The sequence below is a fragment of the Elaeis guineensis genome, chromosome 15 (assembly GCF_000442705.2).
Source record: "Elaeis guineensis isolate ETL-2024a chromosome 15, EG11, whole genome shotgun sequence".
Lineage (NCBI taxonomy): Eukaryota > Viridiplantae > Streptophyta > Magnoliopsida > Arecales > Arecaceae > Elaeis > Elaeis guineensis.
The window spans coordinates 56,960,970-56,982,621 of NC_026007.2; the positions used below are offsets into that span (position 1 = coordinate 56,960,970).

The window sequence follows — 21,652 nt, forward strand, 5'->3', positions numbered from 1 at the left end:
TTTTGCTCCTCTGTATTTTCACACAGATCTCATACAGTTTGATTTTGATAGAACGGTGGCTGTATCTTAGAGAGAACTGAAGTGTGTTTTGGCTGACCAATATGACTTCCCGACGCCATGTTCGTTACCAACCTCTGGCTGCAGATGAGAGAGACAGTGATAGTAGTGGTGAAGAAAAGGATGTAGATCTTCGATATCTTTACATCCCAAAGTCCTGCAAGAAGATTCCATGGAAGTCAATTGCCCTTGCACTTTTCCTCCTTGCACTAGGATCAGCGCTTCTTTTTCTCTCTTTCTTTGTGTTCACAGGACACATGGCAGGTGATCAGTCCCAGGCTTATGCATTTTTATTGCTTGGAATTCTTGCTTTCCTTCCTGGTATGCAAACAGTCCTTTCTTTTACATTTCATTGTACTTCATTTCATTGTGCTACATAATTGTTAAGAAAACATAAACTGAATTTTGGAGCATGTAGATATTCTACCCCTCATCTCTCTTAAAAAATTACTGTTGCTTTTATGCTTATGCTTAAAACTTGTGTTAAACATAAACTAGTTTCAACTTTTTCTTAGCAATGGTGGGCACAAAAACTTATGAATGTCCCAATGTCAGTAATCTTATGCACCAATTGGTGCTCTAGCAGAATCTTGATGCAAACTAAACTGTATGAAAAATTACCTTGAATATGAATGTAGAAAACTTTTCATTCTCCTATTTTAATGAATCACAAAATTTCAGCACTTCATGATGAATGAGAGAATCCACCAATATTGACTAAGTCCAGATTTTATGGAATCATGCATCTTTTTTCTTCAATAATTTTGTTAAGATAAAGATAGGAATAAAATACACTATTTTTAACCAGTGCTTTAGGATTACTGGTTTGGATTCTGGCCTACTCATCAAATAGTGCTATTGCTATGTCCTCAATTTTAGCTTCATATCAATTTGCTTTGTTGTAAAATCATTTGATAGTGTTCCATTCTGAAAGTGATTTACTTCAAATATGATAAACATCTTTTCTTAAATTAAATGGCCATGCCTTGGACCTTTTTTTGCTTCCAAAAACGTTTTAGGGTGTTGCTTCAGTCTCCTAGACTGTCAGCATAACACTCTTTCATTGCCCGAACATTGAGCCCTTAGAGTTGTAGAGATAGGAGAGAGGATGTGATTTTGTTTGGTTTGTTTTCAACCTTTATTTGATTTCTATGATGGTATTTTGAAATCCCTTCCTCCTACCAAGAAAGAAAAGAGTCATAATAGATGGCTGATAGTGACTTTCCTATTATGTCCATTACTTTTACTTCCAGTAGTCTCTATAATGGGTGTAAAAGTTGTTGTGGAGCATGAAGTTACTTAGAAATTTCATGTCTTGCTGCATGAGGAACTTGGGAACAATTCTTTACCTCTGACTACCTCAGGAACAGGACTGGGCAGTGTGTGGTAGATGGATGTTGAGTTTTGGTTGATGAAACTTTGATCATTTATCCTTAGAATGCATAATACATAGTGAGGTGGAGGAGATAATGGAGCTGGGAGAGTTCTTCAGTGCCTAGGAGGTTTATGATGCCATGAGATTGTTGCAAATGTTCTGAAAAAAGGATCAGAGTGGGTGCCAATGGAATGATAACATGGCCCTGCTTCTTTCTTCTTTTTGGCAATTGAAACAGGTGACCACTTGAGAGGAGGAAATAGACTTCACTTTTGTGGCATGTGTGTGGACCATGTAGTCTTATGGTTGTCTCTAATGTTGTATGTTGATCAGGGATGGGGCACCATGTACTTTCTTACGTAGGTGTCCATCTCTGCTGATTTTTAAATGCCTATTGTTGTTTTCTTGACATTCTGCTTGCATTTTGCTTTGCTGTTTTTGACAGAGGTGCTTGTCAAACTAGTCCTGAGAATCTATACTGCCTAATACAGTTTTAAGTTTTTACCTGCAGGGTATCTCATGTCTGTTGGGGGATAGCTATGTCTGGAAGATTGCTCAAGGCAGGTTGTGATGACTCATAGATTTATACTGCCCTCTGAGAAATCTTTGCTGGTGCTTGTTGCTTCAATAGGAAGAGAGAGATGATTTTTATCTAAAAAAGAAATAGGAAAAATGACGAAAAGGGAACTTAGTTTATGTGTCCATCAATGTGTGAGATGCAAACTCTCTAACTTTGTTTTGTTCCTATGTGAAGTTCATAGAATGAATACCTATTCTCATTCTTACATATGCCTGCCGAAAATTATGTTCCAAATGTTTTAAGCCATTGAGCTTTATCTCTATTCTAAATTACTTTGTTTTTCTCTGATGCATGTTCTTTCTCCTGAAAGAGTATAAAATTGAAGTTTCTTATGTTCAAGAATATCTAAAATGGTGTGCTGAGGGTGCAGTTTTTGGAAAGGCTTGCCTGTTAGCGACTTTTCTTCTACTTTTATCACATTTATGTGAAGATTAGAAAGGTCCATGAGTATGTGGCCTACAGATCCAATATAAAAATAGTGAATAGAATCTAAGCCACCAAAGAAGAATCTGGTTCTTATTTTCTCATGTAACGTGACTCTTTCCTGCAAAAAAAAAAAAAAAGGGACTTCGATATGAATAAATAGTGTGGAAACTGTATATGATATAGATTAATTTTGTTCTTTCTATTGCTTTTTTTTTTTAAGAATTATTCTTGAATCACAATATGACTTAGATAATATGAAAAATGGAGTATGTTGGTATGGTGGTTGTATATATCTGCGCTCAGAAATTTTGCTAAACATCTACATCCTATTGTGAACTGGGCACATAATATATGCTTGATTAGGTAAGCTAGCATGAACTGAATTTTTCCCCCATAATCTTTGCACACGCTATACCAATTTGATGAGAACCACCTAGTGTAATTTACTTTGAAGGAAACAAAAAGCAAGGTTTGCAGTCTCGCTACCAAACCATGCCAGTTTCCAACTGGCACACCCCTGTATATGTCTATATGATATCTTGGTACTGAAACTTGGTGCAGGATCATATTGAGTCTTGGTACTCTGCTGCTATGATATGGCATGCCCTGTACCAGATAATACCATTCAGTACAGCAAACCATGATTAAAAAGAGTAGCTTTGAATAAGAGACTAGCAAAGTTGTTGAAGAAGCATGTATATATTTGAAAATTCTGATATGTTTTGTTCTGTTTCCAAGATTTGATGACAGTAAATTTTTGACACTCTCAGTTTACATGTGTTATAATGGCACACTCAAGGAACTTAATGTGGGAAAGGCCATCCTTGTTATTATTGCTGTTGTTGGCAAAGCATTGCCAGAAATATATCCCAATATTGACCTAATAGCATAAAAGAGAAGTTCATGATGAATACTTACAACCATTATTTATTTTCTTAGCTTCACAATTGACTTGAACAAGGACCCAGTCCAACAGATCTCCTGTGAACATATTTTAGGAGACACTGCTTTATGATTCTTAAATTTTCTCTTAATGAAAATTTCTGAGCGGGTTTTTCCCTTTGGCTTTAGTTATATAATTTCTATTCATATGCTCAGTTTGTTGCTTTGCACATCTTACGTCTTATTTGCTTGTTTTTAGTACTGAACAACATTTTGTTTGAGCCTTTTAATTATTCAGTTGTTTCTATAGGTTGAGGACTATTTTATAATAGCTAGTCAATTAGTCTATATGTTCAGCAGCATTGCTTAATTTGACTGCAGGATTTTATGAGACACGGGTTGCCTATTATTCATGGAGGGGAGCCCAAGGGTACACATTTGCTTCTATCCCTGATTATTAGGTTTCAGAAGTCAAGGAGATGAAACCATTTATTAAGTGTTGTTGAGGTGAGTTGGCAACTGAATTGGTTAGCAGCAACCTCTCCTATTTCTATTCTTACCACAAGCTTGTGATCTTTGGAAGCAAATGAATTATTTTGGTTTCAGCTGTCAATCTCTTCTTGAAATATTCCCTTGGATAAATCGTGGTGACAATGTTCGATGTTTGCAAGTTAAATGATGATTCAAAACAAACAACTTGGTGAAAGCTCTGATAAAGTAACAAAGCATTGATTCTTTCATACTGATGGTTTTCCTTTATCCTCTACCAACAGAAAGGAAGCTATGGTTCTTCAAATTCTGTATGGCTTATATTTGGGTCCGTACTGCTGAACTTTGTTGTACGAGGATTTCATATTTTATGTTGCATGAACTCGTCAATGCAACAAAGGCAGGGGCTATGGGTACATAAACAATGAGGATACCACATTGAAGTCTTTCTTTGTCTCTACAATAAAGCTAATGCTTGTTGGAGAATTTATTGGTTAGAACCATCCTAAAATGTGGACCTTGGACCATTCAATAGAAAGTTATCATATCATTCAAAAAAAAGGTAAACATTTTTTCATTTAAAACAACCAAAGTTGTTAGCTAGATAATCATGGTTCACTGTGAACTTTTTTCCATTTAAAATTTTCAACCAAGCTTGGATAACAGTGAATCTTTTTCCAGTAATGGATGACATGATTATTTTTTATTGGATGGTCCAAAATCCATGTGGTAGAATGGTTCTAATCAATAATTTCTCTGCTTGTGGGTTTGATTTTGACTCTGCTTGCCTCAGCATCTCTCACGTGCATCACGCATGTTCAACACCCTGTGTTTTCTCAGTTCCAAAATTTCTGGCTTTGAGGGGCCCCTTGCTCCGAAACTTTGACCATATCCTGTGACTATAGTTTAAAATTCAGTTGCTTAGCTAGAATGACCTGTACCAACACCATTGGTGGAAACAGTTATGATGAACTCACCTTGGACAATGAAGTCATTTTGATGCTTACACCCATAGAGCAACTTCTGTGCTTTTCAAAGCAAAACAACCCTCAGGACCCACTTTTAACAAAAGTCCTCTGATGGCCTTCAACTGATGGTGTCTCCACTGGATTTTTCCAACGCTATCATCATCCTGAACATATGGTCATACCACTTATTATATATATGCAGGCTTTCCAATTCATTGCCTCTTTGCCTTTCAAATACATGCAGTCACTGTATCATGACTGGGACGTCAAATTGAATGGCTATACTAGTGTCACGTGATCAACAATTTCACTGCTTATGAAGCTTGATTGATGGCAACTGGCTCCCAGGACCATGGTGCTGTTCTTGGTCTTGCTTGGCTCCACAAAAGGGATGTTGAAGCCCAGCTTGCTCTATCAGCTGAACTTTGTTGTAAGTGCATAAATGTGGCTTATCGACTACTTCGACAATTTGATTCTCGAGCTGGATTCGGATTGTATCTTTTGCATGAAAGAATGATTGATCATCTTTTGTGACATCAACCATTGGATCATGCTTTGTCTAGATTTCAAAGCATTCTGCACTTTTTATTCATCCATCTGCAAAGTGATCATTGCACGGTCCAACAATGGGTTTGCCCATAAGAATGGGAATCTTTTTTTTTGCACAGAAGATACAATGACTGTCCTTTTGAGCTAAGCACAAGCTTTTATATAGGCTATTTTTTCTTTTGGCCTAGATTTGTTCGGGTCAACATGTTTACATGTTTGTTGGTTTCAACTTGTCTTGGTGAAACAGTTGAGCGATTGGGTTGAAGAATGCTAACAATGGTCAGGCTCAAACTTAACTGGAGAAGCTTGCCAAGAGCAACTTGTTTGAGTTGAAATTACAAAAGGAAATTCGCTTGCCAAAGTTTGTTCAATAAAGAACTTTTTGATACTTAAGTAAACTAGATTTTGGAATCGGAGAAATTTGAGAGAGCCGCAAGGAGTAAGAAAGTGTGAGAGATGTGGCCTGAGACGAGCCATAGCCTCCCCTCATTTAGCGGAACACTTTTAATGATGGCTAATTTCTTTAAATATACTTGAATTTAGTGCTAGAACTGGACTTAGGTCAAACTTCAGGCTAAATCCGAAACAGTTCAAACTGGATTTGAGCCTAATTAGAGGGCTCGTTTGTCTTACAGGCCGGATTCGGGTATATCTTTGGTCTGATCAGGATCCAGCTCGGGTCCGAATCCAAAATCCAGTCCAATCAAAAGTCCAAATATATAGTCCGAGCTTAATTTTCAAAATTATTTTTTTCTCATTCGGAACTCTAAAAATATTAATTAGAGCAAAAATTTAGGATTATCATATTAATTAAAGCAAGAACATAGGATTATCAAATTAATTAAAATGGATTAGAGGGAAATATAATGAGGAAGAGAAATAAGATCTTTTCTTGCGGCTCTTCGAAAATCTTCTCCCTTTGGGCCTCCTCCTCCTCCGTAGCCTTCCGTACTGTGGCGATCTCCAACTAGAGGCTCTCTTGCTCCTCGAACGCCTTCTTTTCCCTCTCTATGATCTCAACCTCCTCATGCATCCTTAGCCAAATCCTCAACTGCTCCTCTTGATCATTAGTCTGCGCCTCCTTCTCCTCTATCGGCGACACAATGCTCATGAGGGGGTGTGAAATACAATGGTGGCCATGTTATCGAGATCCGCCTCCCAGTCACTTGTCTCACGGGCTAGATCCCTGCTGGAACTCTTGACAACCTCACTACCCTCCAGGTGGTTAGCCTCCACCTTAACACCCTCTTCGACCCCCTCTCGCCAAACCTTACCAGCTGCAAGGAGCTCTGAATTGTCTATCTCCAGAGAAACCGCTTCTCCAACGAGATCCCTGATGCCCTGTTCTCTCTCGACAAGTTAATTTTACTCAATCTTACCATCAACAACTTCACCAGTGAGATCTCATCCCATTTCAACAACCTTATCCACGTCGAGATGCTCTATCTCGAGCACAACCTCCTCCTCATCCTCTAATGTAGGGGCGGAGGGAGCAAGAGGATAGTGAAGGTGAAGGAGCTAAGGAAGTTGATAGAGTCGAAGATGGGTTGCTTATGGAAAATTTGATTGGGCGGGCCTAATCTAATTAGGGCTGGGCTCAGGCCTAAGCTCAGGTCGGGTTTGAGTTTGAGTTTTTTAAAAACTTTCGGACCTAAGTTCAGCCCGAAGCCCGAAAAAAAGTTACGAACTGGGCTCGGGCAAGAGTGTGACCTGATTCGATTTGGCCAACTTCCAACCCTACTTGAATTAGAGAGATGTGGCACATCACTGTTAGTCAACTAGATTGGCTTTTGATGGTTCAAACTACCATCTCGATTATCGAAGTCAAACAATTCAGTTGACTACCATGATTGGTGGCTTAATTAACTGCTAAGACTGTCAACTTAGTTTATGCTAAGGTCATCACCTTGGTCAACAGCGACGGTTATCACTTTCCTAAGTTGCCAAGGTTGGATTGATGGATGCACACTACATCATTATGCAATCTTAGTCATCTGATTTAAATGGTTGGCTTAGGTTGCTCCATCGGTTGACTAATAATATAAGCGCAAGTGCTTTTATAGTTCTTTTGAAGTCCATCCCCTTATCAAAAGTCATCTTTATTTTCTTCTTTTTCTTTCGTAGCTGCATTATTGGTGGCCTATATACCAAATAAGTGAGAGTTTGGCGGACCCACTCTGTAAGGTCTTTGCACGTGAAATCCTTTAGGATCTGTTTGGATGGTTGGACTCAAAATTTTATGGGATTCATGGCCCAATCATAAAAAATATTAGATTATAAGTAGACTAGGTTTTATATTTATAAGTATCCAGAATCATTTTTGAGTGGGCTGGTCTGGATCGGAGAAAAAAATGACATACCAAGGTCATTTTTTTCTCCTTTTGAGATTCGGATCAGTCCATTCAAAAAGTAGTTCTGAATATTGATAAACAAATGGCCTAACCTATTTATAGTCCATTATTTTTATACTTAGGCCACGAATTTCATAAGATTTTTGATCCAACCAACTAAACATATCCTTAATAAGGGACCAATCCCAATGTTAACAATGATCCGGACATGCGCTGCCCATCTAAGAGGAGGGCAGTGGTGGAGTTTGTCATTGGGAGGGCTGATGAACTTGTAGGCAGCCACATCTGGTATTCAATGAACCCAAGCCCAAAAATATAGGATGTACCATCTTAGTAGAGGATATAGTTGTTTGGGACGAGGCATAGTTTATAAACATTTGTTGTCCAGTAAACTTAACAAATTCTGTTACCAAAAAAAACAAATTAGCAAATTCATAATCTATTATCTAGTGCAGTAAAACAGAGGTTATATTAATGACAAAATTTAAATCCATCTTATATTGAGGTGAAAATAATATATTAATTAAATCAATGTATTAATAAGTTATGTATTAATTAATTACTGATTATAATGATTTTTAATCACTCATAGGCACTAGTATTAATGCCAAGATTTTAATCCTTCTCAAATTCCACATTATCATTAAAATGTGAAAGCCACATATTAATTAACTCAATAGAATAAGTGACTAAATGTAAACAAATAATTATGTGGAATAATAAATTTTATTTTATTATATAAATATTATAATAAATATAAAAAATTATGAAACAATTGAAATAAATATATCTAACATTTAATTTTATTTAATATAACATAACACTTATGTTAACAAAAAAAAATATAGAAAATAAATATATTTTAATTTGTTACCAAATATATATAATAATTGCATGTTCATAATTTATTTTTTTTTTTAACTCAATCTCAAGCAACGGACATATCTATGGTCTTGAGATTTAATATAATTTATGCTCAAATTTTCTCATATACAATTTACCCTTTGCTTCAAGTAATAATTGCAAATTGTAGTAGCACCATGATTATTTTAACAAACCTACATAATATTTTAAATATAATCTATTTATTATTATATTATATTTCATAAATAGATAAAAAAAATTATATTCAAATATGACAGTTTATATGCTAGTGACTCAACTATTTCTATCCTTCACATATGTCATAACTTCAATTAAAAAAATAAACATTTCCAAATCATAAAACACCTAAATCAACTTATCAATGAAGTAATGCATGCTATGACTTCTAAAATCATTTCCCTTTTTATTAAAGAATTATCATCAGAATTTCCTTTTTCTCATGCCATGGGCCAAAGTTTTCTCCAACTTTGCTCAAGTGGACCTGTGGATCTCACTCCATCTCACCTCTCTCACTCTCTCCCGCACTCCACCGTCGCGGGTTATCCTGCTTTACCGCCATCTCACGCTATTCTCCCCTATCTCTCCTGATCCCTTTTCTCCAATTCCCTCCTCTTTTCCCTCCCTCCCCCTCCTCTGATCCTTGCAAACTCCTCCTCGGATATCGCCTCCAAACGATCTCTCTCTTCGAATTCCTCACTGCCTGTGCCGCCCCCTGGGATCCCACCCTCTCTTCGTCTCTCTCTCTGGCTCTCTCGAGTTGCTTCATTTCTGTTGCCAAAGCGGTGTTCTCACGTACTAATTTGCCATCCGATTCATATATATGCGAAAAAACTACACATTTGGAGGTTAACATCATATTTAGATCTTTAAAAACATCCAAATAACCAGTTAGCGGCAAAAAGATTGGATTTTGATAGCATGGGTCGGTCGGTAGGCAAGCGGAACTCCCCCCGGTCGCCGCCGCAGATCGTCCGGCCACGGCCAGAGGTCCTAGAGGTCGGCATCGTCCCGCCGATGAACGCTCTGGAGATCTTGCGGGAGACGGTGAGGATCCTCCGTGCCGATCCCTCCACTTTCATGACAATTCTTGCCCTCCTCATCTTCCCTGTTTCCACCGCTCTGCTCTCCAACACCCTCATTGATGCCACCGCCGTCGGCGCCGTCTCGCGCCGCCTTGTCTTTTTAGCTGTTACCAGCGGCCTCCCTCTCACCCATTTCCTCAAACAGATGTGCCATCATCTAGCTGGGACGGTTGTTTCCTCTGCCTTTTGCTTCCCTCTCTTACTAACCTTCCTCCTCCTTGCCCGGGCTTCCATCGTCTACTCGGTCGCCTGCTTTTATGCTGGGAAAAAGGTCGTGGCTTTGGAGTTCTTCGGGACCATGCGCCGGATTTGGAGGCGTCTTGTATTCACTTATCTTTGGGTCTGTGTCTCCATTTCCGGCTGTCTGGCTCTGTTTCTTGCCCTCCTCGTCGTAGTCTGCAATGCATTCTCCGGCTTGGGTTACCCTCCGGAGATCGTCGTCTACCCGGCCTTGTTCACTGTGTTGGTCTTCTCCATGGTGTATGCCCACACGATCATAGTGTGCAATCTCGCCAGTGTGATCTCAGTCTTGGAGGATGTGTTGGGGCCGCAGGCTTTGGTTCGGTCGGTCCGCTTGATCAAGGGGCAGACGCAGGCGGGGCTGTTGATATTTCTGGGGTCGACGATTGGGATGGCTTTCGTGGAGGGGTTGTTTGAGCACAGGGTGAAAACGTTGAGCTACGGGGATGGGTCGTCGCGGCTGTGGGAGGGACCTCTGCTGGTCCTCATGTATTCATTTGTGGTGCTTGCGGATTATATGATGAGTGCGGTCTTCTACTTCACTTGTAGATCTTCTAGCATGCAAGTGTTGAATGGTGATGACCATTCCTTGGAAGAACTGGGAAATATTTCTATTGAGTTGGTGGATGCTAAATAATACTGTATTTGGGGGAGAATGATCCTTTTCAGCATCATTTTCACCAGGGCAATGAGTAGTGAGAAAAGACAGGACTGCGGAGGGTATAACTGCAGCAGTCGGTAATGTGGATTCCGGAGAGGGAGCATTCCACCCTTTATTTGTGGTGGATGGATAGCTTTGATTGGAAATTCTTCTGTGGAAGTACAAGATTTAAGAAGCTCGATGCCGTCTGAAAAAATGCAGCTCTCTCTGAAAATTACGGTCTCATTTGAAAATTTTAGTAAGCTATGTATATCCCAAGGCTCTTATATTATTGAGTAAAAATACCCCTTGCATTTTTAAGGTCTTTGATCTCTCTTTCCAGCACTTCTTGCAAGGTCCAATGAGATAATTGTTTGAGTTTATTTTGCTACAGTTAGATTACCAGAATGATTAGCAGGTGAGACATCTTGTTGAGAACCAATTCCTTGAGTTCATGTCAAATTTAACCTTTTGATATGCACGCATCAGATTGGGAAAGTTTCAATGGTGCATGAATGGTATTTGTGATATAAAGTTGCTCTCAAATGATTGCATTGCACATGCCACAAACAACGGAGATATTGTTGCCAGCTGAGACATTTTGATGGCATGCTTGTATTGAGGTACAGAGATTCCTGCCTAGAGTTTTTTTGGCAGCCAAAAGTTTGATCATCAAGTTTAAATGGTATGTATCATCTCCTATAGGATACTTTCTAAAGCTATGCTGCAAATATATTCAGATGCTTTGTACTTTCTTTGGTTGTTTTGCTTTATCAAGCAATATGTGTAGCATGCTATCAAGCAATATGTGTGGATGCCACTTTTGATATCTTAATTAGAGAATTTTGTTAATTTTAAGGTGACATTTTCTTGAAAACATCAATTTTTCTAATTTTTGTCACCATGTAACTAAAGCATGCAGTTATTGTTCCGTGGTGCTGTGCTTTTGATAAAAATCATTTATTCTTGCTTTTATTCTATATGGTTTCATTGCTGAAAGAATCTTAATGATGAATGACTATTATCATGAATGATACATATACCCACCTCCACATTTCCTTGATCATTCTTTCCGGATGCCTTGCCACTTCTGATTAACTTGAAGATATTATTTAGTTTCTTTTTTTCCCCCCCAAATGTACATCAGCTCAAAGACATATCTTCCCTAGCATCCTTATGGAAATTCTAATCAATACTGGTAACAAGGATTTAAGTGCTGGTTCAGGTGGGTTGCTGACCACCAGCCATCATGACACGTCTCATGTTGTCGAATGCCAAAACAAAAAAAAATTCAAAAAATGGATTAACACCTTTTAATTAGAAATATTTATTTTTGAAAAAAATAATAGGTGTCCTGTCAATCTGTGCTAGGTTTTGGTACTAGCCCGGCATGAGACCTGCCAGCTGACATGGACCGGTACTTGAAACTTCAGTGATCAAAATGTAATTTTTGCAATAGACCAAATTCCCTGTTTTGGGGCATGATATATCCTTTGGAAGCAGCTATAAAACCATTGTAATATTTCCATTGATGAAAGCAAGATGGATTGATCAGATTAAAGTTTGAAAGGACTATTTGTAAAGTTTAAACTAAAATATTTGTGATGGTCATATATTCATTTAACATGCTAATGATTTGATACTCTCTACTGTAGCAACCATTTTAAGATTTCTCCCATTCTACTTGCAGAAATGATGAAGTTTCATGAAGGTTGTTAAGTTAACCATATTAGTGATCTATAATGATCGCCAATTCTTGCCCTCTACAATGTGCAAGAAACTATGATTGAAGAACTGGAAGTTATTTGATCAGTTTATTTGTGTAGGAAATTGATTTTTTGAATACATTTTGAATACACTGTTCAACAAAATGAGAATGCAAGGGATGAACATTTAGTAAAACAAAGAAAGCTGGGTTAGTGGTGGATGTGCAAAATCACCAGCAATTATGGGATGGAGAACTACAGTGCTAGGACATATACAATTAAGACATAAAGGGGGTTGCTTGAGAGAGCATGTTTGATTCATGTTGAAGTGTTTGGAGGAGGGACCATCCTGCAACTGGAAAACGTGAGAAAGAATTTGGGATGGTTGCTTATAGCAAAGGATGAATGTTGAAGTCGAGTCAATAATTTTCTTCAAGAAGACTCAAATTATTAATGTTGAAGAAGCTTAATGGTTATGTGTATATTTTATCTTTTCTTTGTTTTTTATAAAAAAAGTCTACATTCTATTTTAGAAACATAGGCCTTTTTTGCTAGTTTTTATGTTTGCTTGTATTTTAATATGTGTACTGTGATCAACATCATTGTCCTCCCCACAAAAGAAAATGAAAAGAAAGAAAGGAAGGAAGCCCATCCATTGAATAAAACAACATCTAATAAAATGAGGGCCCTGCCTTAATTTTAATGCTTCATTGCAACTAACAACTCAGCAATGCAAATTTCATTTTTTAAGGATCAATATTGATTAAAAATGGCAAGACCCTGAAAACTTTGTGCGACTCAAATGGTGCTTTTTGTAGGACGTGCTACATTGGCTGTTCTCAGCTGACCAAGATTTAGTGATCTTTCTTTAAGATTCCTAAAAGGAATATGCATTTACTTGAGAGATTGTATCATTGTAAACGATTGGCCTTCAAAACTAGCTCTAGTATTCTAGACATGAGCCATGTCCAAGCCTAGATAAAACTTTGAAAAACTGAAACATTTCAACCGACACAGTAGGAACTAATTGGCCCTTTTTTAATCATAAAATATCATATTAAATGAATCCACTATTTTTGTTAAACATTTTGTGTTTTCTCTGAAATAATCCTATTAGAAGTGCAATTAAAACCTTTTATCAACAAAACATAGTTTTAGTATTCTATCACCTTGATATTCATCATGCGCAGTAAGAAACAATGTTCTAGATACATGGGTTAATGAAGATATTAGCAGCACGAGTGATGTGATTAAGATGTGTTAGTAAAAGTTCATCGACTTCTACTTCATATTAAGTTGTTTCTCTTTCTTCTTTTTCCAATAATTGAGAGTTAATATAAAGGCAAGTTGATTGAGACATGTTTTTTCTTTCTTAATAGTTCTGCACCCTCATGTATTATCAAATAGTAAGTATTTGTTGAGTATCTTCAGAGTTATACAATATGAGAAGTTCATAAAAAGTGTTAAATATCAACATTTGCAAGAAGATTGTGAGCCATCATCATCCTTGAATCCAAGGCTCAAAATACTACATGATTACACATTAAGCCTACTGAACAAGGAAGGGTATGGTAGCTGTTGAAACCATGCACCATCCAAACTTATTGCTTCCAAACTTAACACATGACCTGCACATGAAGATTACAGAAAATCAATTTAAATAAATATAATAGAAATCTATTAGATAAAAAAAGTTTAATATTTTTTTCTGAATTTTCTATGTTTTGAGATTTCTTTCTCATTTTATTTCATATGCTATCTTGTTTCATGCTTAGGGCTTGCTAGGGGCGTGCACGGTTCGGTTTGGATTGGTTCGGAGTATATTTTCAAAGTAAACAGGTTTGAATCGATTTTCTAAAACCGAAATTGAGGCCAAAACCAAACCGACCATATAGAAAAACTGATTCAAACCGAACCAAAAAATCGGTTTGGTTCTGTTCAATTTATTGGGTTGTGGGCTATTGGGCTTATGTCAAATAGACAGTTATGTGATGGGCTAAATGGGCTGCTATCCATTTTATTTTTTTTCTAACCATGCAAAATGGGCAGCTTATGCGACGGGCTAAATGGTTAGCTTATGAGATGGGTTGAGTGGACTAAATATGGAAGCAATAAACCGATAGTGCTAAGGTAAAATATAAGTGAACCAATGGCCGTTCATGTATAATATCTATATATATATATATATACACCCATGGATTTGTTCTGTTTAAATCGGGTTTTTCAAAACCAAAATGGAAACCGAACCGATTTTTTCAGTTTCTAAAAGTTTCAAATCAAAACCAAACCGAATTTGAAAAAACCGAACCAAAATTAGCAGTTCATGTCAGTTTTGCGGTTTGATTGGTTTTCTTGCACACCCATAGGGCATACAACATATCATGTTGGAGAGGGCAGAAGTTCCTATACTCAAAAGGTATCTCCCCTTGGCACCACATTGGCTAGCAGACAAAAGGGAGGATACCTTCTAGTATTAGCTTCTCTTTTGGTTCAGGCCACCAACACCTTTGTGGGTTTTTTAATCTGCACTCACAAGGTTCATGCATGCTGGACTGTGCCTTGCAGAAGCATAGGGTGGTCATTGTTTTTGACTAAATTCAAGATTTACTTTTTTTTTTTGTATAATATTTCCAATATTTACTAAGAGTGAGTGGGAGCAGATCAGTGACTTTTATTAGGAAAAGTTGGTCTTCTTTGGGTTAGCCCCACTAACAATTGGGCTGAAGAATTAAGGTACTGCTGGTTTGATATAATACCACTAATATTAGATCTTATTAATGGGATATCGATATTGGGTCTTGGTATGATATTACCAAAACTGACCCGAATTGGGGTATGTGGTGCATCTTGACCATACACAGCCTAGATAGGTTGGTACTATGGCCGGTTCGGTTGGTAACATGCCTAATCCGATTGATCCACCCATTTTGAAGAGAGAGAGAGAGAGAGAGAGAGAGAGAGAGAGCAAGCGGGTGCCAGCTCTCTTTTTTTAGTCATAGAGATGCTTTCGTGGTGTGGGATTTTAGATCGAGAGCGGGGGACGGAATTTTTCAAATCCTCTTAAAACCATATGCGTCAATACTATTATTGGCATCATATACCCCATCAAAAACTACTTAATCTTGAAAATAAAAGGACATTAAAAAAAGGTTGGCCATTTGGCCTGGTGCACGAGGCTTCCACCACTACAGGGTTTGTGGAGGGTCTATTGTATGCAGCCTTCCCCTCACATATGGAGAGATTGTTTCGGTGTTTTGAATGCACAACCTTCAAGTCGTCATGGAAAGTCTTACTATTGCACCAAGGCTCACTCTTATAACTTAACATTCATTTAAAATAACAAAAAACTTAAAAAAATAAAAGGAAAAAGTAAAAAGGCATCCTAGTATGGTACTAGGATGCGGCACTTTCTTAAGTGATGGTTACTACATCCTCATATTTTACCGATCCAGTAAAAAATCGATACTTCTAAATTCTTAATTTGGCTAGTGGAAGATATGCTATGCTAGGATCGGGACCCATATCGGCTACCCGGTGGCATGGTTTAGTACAGTATCGTGTCATTCCGTGCTAAGTCCATACTGACACAATAGAGTCGACGAGGGAGCCGAAAAGGGAGAAGGAGAGACAACAAAGAGAGGGGTGGGGGGAGGTAGGGCCAAAGGAAGGTTAGAAGGGGCCGGAGAAAGGGCTTCGCCCTCGATTCCCCTATTTCCAAAGAAGCAGGGGCCTTGTGGGGAAGGGGGGTTGTTATTTTGTCGACTTTAAATGAAGTCAGCAAGCAGCTTTTTCCAGCCCTCCCTTCTGCACTCTATTTCTCGTCCTCCCCCTCTTTGGTTTCTTGAACCGGAGGGTGGAATCATGCCGATCTACCAGTACGATGTAGTACTCCTTAAACCAACGAACCGTGGCTAGTGTTCAGATTCCAACTTAACCAAGCTAGCCAACTAGGGGAGCCCATATATCCATGTATAAGAGGGTTGAGAGGTTGGGATGAGGGTATGCATCCACTCCCCTCTTTGACATTTGAACAACCAAAGGAGGCTTTTTTGTTTTCCTTCCTTCAACTTATTGCTACCAATGTCTATCTTCTTCATACTTTTTATTCTCTCTCTCTCTCTCTCTCTCTCTCTCTCTCTCTCTCTCTATCTATCTATCTATCTATCTATCTAGCTATCTATTTCTCTTACCTTCATTTGTTTTATTTTCTTTTTTCTTAACATATGTTTCATACTTCAACAAAAGATTGACTCAGGTCATACTACACTAAAATTAGGAGAGTTGCCAAAACGTGCAATTGGTTTGGGATGTCTTTATCATGGGGGTAGGCTATATATTAGAACTCAAGTTCCATCTTGATGCTCAACCAATGAGCAGTGTATGTTGAGTTGGCTTTACTTGATTTTGGGTTGGGTCTAGCATGAGTCAAGCATGCAAATAAAACAATTATCAAAATCTATAAACTGTACTAAGGTGTTTAGGCAGTAATCTGAATGAAAATGGGAGTTATAATCCATTTGCTTGCTCACTTGATACCTCAATCTCCCTGCATACTATTCAATCCACCTAAAGGATAGTCCTAGATCAACTTGCTTGGGCCCAGTGAGCCACTGTAGCATATACTATGCATTCAACTAGCATAAATGGGCTACCTAGCAGCTTGGGCTCTGAGCTAGCCAGCTGAGGGATTAAGTCTAAGCACTTGTAGCCTAGGCTGCCTTTGATGGCAATTAGTACAACCCATTTAGGGAAATTTTGATATTGCCATCCTTGTTAGGATTCTAAATGAATCTAGGCTGGCACCTAACCTGATAGGTGGTCACATTTGTTTTGGGTGGGAAAAGGTAAAATAGATAGAATGAATAGGAGTCTGTGAATGGAAACAGAAAAATGGAAGAAGAGAAAAGGTCAGAGAAGAGAAGAAAATAAAATAGGGGAGTTAGAAGAAAGAAGAAGAAGAATGAGGAGAGGAAAAAGAATAAAAAAAATCATTATAGATATATTAATTGGACAGGTACAAAATGAGGAAAGGAGCATAAATAAGAATGTAAGAAGGGAAGAGTAAGTGGAGAAGAAAGAGAAAGAAAGGAATAAATAATTTATTGGCTATGATTTGGTGGTGAGCAGTTGTCTCTTATAATTTACAAATTGACATGTCATAACTTATTATCATATAAGTTATAATAAGATATAGCAACCTACGTGCTGCATATTAAATGTGTCCATGTCTTTTACAGCAAGTGTTCTATAAATTTTTAGTCTAGTCATGTGAATCCTTATTTACCATGGATATTAGGGGCTGCATATGGAGGCTTGGCGTAACCTACAAGTCTTATATCATCAAATGGATTTGGCTATACTCATCTAGGTATGATTCACAAGTTTAAAATCTTTTGCCAACTGTTCTGGAATTTTGGCAAGAGAGGGTCTTCCATCAGGACCTACAGGGTAAGTTGGGAAGTATACAACTCATTGTACTTGCTTGTGGAGGAGCCACCCTCTAAGCCTGCCTTAGAAGAGTCTAGACAGAAAAGAGGCAAGATTTAATTCAGGAAATTTTGTTCATGTGTCTGTTGAATACACGTATATAGAATCTAATAACTTTGGATATGTATCTATATATGCATACATAAATAGATGGAAAGACCTAAGTACATTCAAAACTACTGGATGTATAACATTGAAATTGGCCAGATGGCCTTTATCAATGCAGCAAACCGACCTTGTAGCCTAGTGGGACTGTAACCACTTTGGTGATACTGATCCTTGTCAAAAGTGCTGCATTAAGGCCACTATTTTAAGGAATCCACCTGTTTAGCTTCCTAAATATGTATGCAACAGGTCTCAGTAAGCTCCAGTAGCAAGGAAAAATTTTAAATTTTGATTCTTGTTGCATCTTTAGTCATTCACTCTACTATTTCAAGAAATTAAATTTGAATTAATGCAGTTATCTGATCAGAACATGTGAATGCTTGTGAATGGCTGAAATGTTAATTGTAGATGCAAAGGCAGAAAGTGTACTTGGAGCATATCTTTTTCTAGATAGCTTCTTATGATATCAGTATGCATGACTACCCTAGATCATGTCAGATATTTTCATATATTCTGTGTAGATTCGCATCCACTTGTGAAAGGTATTGAAAATACCACCAATGAAGGTGCCAATTAAAATGAATAGCAACTATACTGTGCAAACACAAACTAGAAACTCTATCTCACCAATTGTGTTATGCCTTGTTGTCCTTTTTCTAATTGGTTTTTATCCAATTATATTCTCTGAAATGTTGTCTTGAAATTTCTCTCTGATTCATCCATGTTTTCTTTAGTGTCCACCTACCCAACCTGTCAATTTAAATAAACAAACAACAACAACAACAATAATATAATCTGTACCTTTCGCTGCACATGTCAGGCCCCCTCCTCACAATCATATCTGGCCCACAATGTACATGCCCAAATAACTGTAAATGGCTTTCTCCCATTTTAGTTGCACGTATCTGTGTCTTCTCCTTAGTGTTGCTGTATGTTGACCTTTTTATTTCTGTCAGTGCTATTGTCATCTTATACGGTGGTCCATGTTAATCAATACATGGTCATCTTATACTGTGGTTCGTCCTTCTTGTATAATATATTAATCAATACAATAATGCAGTTCACATTTTTGGGGAACATTTATGATATCCAAAGTCTTATTCGTTGTTCATTCTTGCATTGTGGCTGCAGTCGAATCAGGAACCATGAAGTTAACACCACTTAGTTGAAAGTGATGCGTCATGAGGACAGGGAATGGCATTACCAAGTCTGCCATGGGGCCAAAGACCTTCATGATTTATATTCTGCCAGAAGGATTGGCAAGGAATGGATTGCATCACAGATGTAGAAGCACTGCTGCAAGATGCAGCCACTGCAGACTGCTAGATGAGCTGGTTGATACATGATCTTGTTTGAGCAAGTTTAAATCCTTCTGTGCAAATAAGAAACAAGTTTGCCAGTTTGTTGACAGCTTTTGCATGATAATTTGGGCCTGACCACATATTTACCATAGAGAAATTCTTTGTACACTGCATACGATGTAGAAAAAATACACCACCCCATCTAATTGGGCCACGTAGCCACAGTTTTGCAACGCACATTTAATGCCTGCAGTTCTGCTCTTGCGTTTGAAATTTTGAATGACGAAAATATCCTTTCTCTTCTGAAAAATTATGACATCCTGTGGTTATATTATGATATCATGCGGTCAAATTATGATTTTCTGTATGCAAGATATCATAATTTTTCTTCCAGAAGTCATAAAGAGAGAAGAGTATTTTTATCATTAAAAATTTATGAAATTTTTAATGATGAAAATGCCCCTCTCTTATAACATTCTGTGATCAAATTATGACTTCCTGTATGCAAGAAGTCATAATTTGATCGTCGGATATCATAATATGGCCACATGATATCATAATTTTTTTAAAAGATGAGAGGCATTTTCGTCATTCAAAATTTCAAATAAAAAAGCGGAACTGCAGGCATTAAATGCATGTTGAAAAGTGATGGCTAAATGGCTCAATTAGGTGGGACGGTACATTTTTTTTGTACTGCGTACGGCGTACAAAGAATTACTTATTTACCATAAGTTTAGATGTGATATTCACCAAACAAGCCATATATACCAGCCCTTACAATCAGCAGTCCTGTTCATCTACTTGGATGCAAACTTCGGTGCTTTCTTAGCTTGTGCTGAGTGTGCATCTGCTCCCTTCTGATGTTGATGGATATGCATGCTGAGCTATAAATGGCAAAATGCTGTCGCAATCTGAGGTTTGTCTTTGTTTTTGCCTTTTTTTCTTGTGCTTGTGACTATGTTAGGTATAACCAGTTGAATAATATGATATTAATTTCTTTGTGTCCTTGTATTTTTCCTTTTGTCATTTGCAGTTCTACCATTTTGTTAGGTGTGTGTGTGAATTGGGTTGGGACAACCAGTTCAATAATATGATACGAATTCCTTTGGATCCTTGGATTTTTTAACATATGAAGTTCTACCCTTTTTTAAGTGAACGTTCAGTAGACAACACTGATTAATTATGGTATTAGTGTATCATGTTTTTGTGGCTTAGTGCTTGTCTGCTTGCTTCTATGCCCATGAAATCCTGACAAATTCTGTTCATACTCAGAACGGTTGGACTTAAACGTTGATTTCCCAAATAAGATAGCAGTTTCAAGTAGCAGATTTATGAGCATGCTAAGTAGAGGTATAATTTTCCTGATGGTCTAACATATGTTTGAGTCTTAACTACAAAATTACATCGATGACTAAAGATACAAACAATCTGTTTAGATTACCACTTTCCTTGTTTATACTTATTTAATCTAAAAATTAAACTTGAAGTAGTTTGGTGGATAAAATCTACATTATTGCACCATGCTAGATGATGTCGAACAGTTAATATATATGAACGTTCAAATAGCAGGAATTGTACTTGAAAACATGGCAAACTTGTATGCTCAGTCATATTGCCCTATATGATAGCCATGTTAGACATTTGCAAAAAGATTACCTTCCTTGGAATCAAAGGTTGTCCATTATATATTTTTCATAGGTGAATTATCGCATGTAGGACCTCTTTTGCCCTGCAGCTTCCCCATCCTATAAGCGTCGTGTTTTATTTCTAGGGGATATCTTTGGATGGATAGAGGGATCATGTGATCGCAAGGATGGCATCCATACTTTTATAAGGGGATGGGGACAAAGTTGTTAGAAAAATAGTACGATAATGTTCTGCTTTTCAGAACTTTGCAGGCACCAATTAACTACCCAAAAATTGACTGCTCACCAGACATGTGTTCCTTCCAAATCATCAAATGTACGAGTATCTGTTCCTATCATATTGCTGTGCTAAACGTTTGGCTTCTCATCAGACAAGCTAAGACTATTTAAACACCTAATCACAAATTTCTATCACTTATAGAAAGGTTTCCCGATATTTTTTAGTTGAATTGTATGTACTATTTCACCGTGCCATATAAAGCTAATGTGGTAAAATTCATGTGAGTGCGCATTCGTATACACCAAATTTTAATGATACGCATGCACGCAGAAGCGCACATGCACACACAGTTTGGGGGTTAAACAGAGCAATCATAAGAATAAAAATGCATAAAGCGCATCATAATTTATTTAGGATACTATTTGTGGAACAAGTCTACAAAGGTTTTGTCATAAATTGGACCATCTTTTCTCTCAGAACTTGTTTGCTTTATAATAATAATTATCATCATCATCTTCTTATTAGTATTAGTATTAGTATTATTTGTATAATAATTGTAGAGGCCACATGAGTAATCTAAGCCCCCCAAAAAAAATTCCTGTGAGGAAAAGAGTGGTGGTATGCGAATAACATCTTGAACATCCTAAGGGTCCATTTGATTGG

The 21,652-nt window shown here is 37.5% G+C and overlaps 1 protein-coding gene, 1 long non-coding RNA gene and 1 other non-coding gene across 6 annotated transcripts; all 3 read left to right on the top strand.

The window, feature by feature from the left end:
* The first annotated feature begins 239 nt into the window (after positions 1-239).
* Positions 240-3,920, top strand: LOC140850881 (uncharacterized). 2 transcript variants are annotated; one of them, XR_012137207.1, is made up of 3 exons: positions 240-378; positions 1,944-1,996; positions 3,702-3,920. It is a non-coding gene; the product is annotated as an uncharacterized lncRNA (long non-coding RNA). The 2 variants fall into 2 exon arrangements; XR_012137206.1 differs by having other exon boundaries at positions 1,944-1,992.
* A 6-nt stretch (positions 3,921-3,926) lies between these two features.
* Positions 3,927-5,317, top strand: LOC105058002 (uncharacterized). The gene is made up of 2 exons (XR_012137205.1): positions 3,927-4,137; positions 4,980-5,317. It is a non-coding gene; the product is annotated as an uncharacterized protein (transcript).
* A 3,713-nt stretch (positions 5,318-9,030) lies between these two features.
* On the top strand, positions 9,031-20,233 carry LOC105058003 (uncharacterized). 3 transcript variants are annotated; one of them, XM_073249571.1, is made up of 3 exons: positions 9,031-11,209; positions 17,527-17,598; positions 18,954-20,233. In XM_073249571.1, exon 1 carries the CDS (start codon positions 9,481-9,483, stop codon positions 10,519-10,521), a length of 1,041 nt encoding a protein of 346 aa, XP_073105672.1. In that variant the 5' UTR covers positions 9,031-9,480; the 3' UTR covers positions 10,522-11,209; positions 17,527-17,598; positions 18,954-20,233. The 3 variants fall into 3 exon arrangements, with proteins under 3 accessions (XP_073105672.1, XP_073105673.1, XP_010939057.1); XM_073249572.1 differs by lacking the exon at positions 17,527-17,598 and having other exon boundaries at positions 9,031-10,783; positions 10,919-11,209; XM_010940755.4 differs by lacking the exon at positions 17,527-17,598.
* The last annotated feature ends 1,419 nt before the right edge of the window (positions 20,234-21,652 follow it).

What these genes read in the sequence shown, in the direction of transcription:
- LOC105058003 (XM_073249571.1), top strand. Translation starts at nt 9,481, where the DNA reads ATGGGTCGGTCGGTAGGCAAGCGGAACTCCCCCCGGTCGCCGCCGCAG.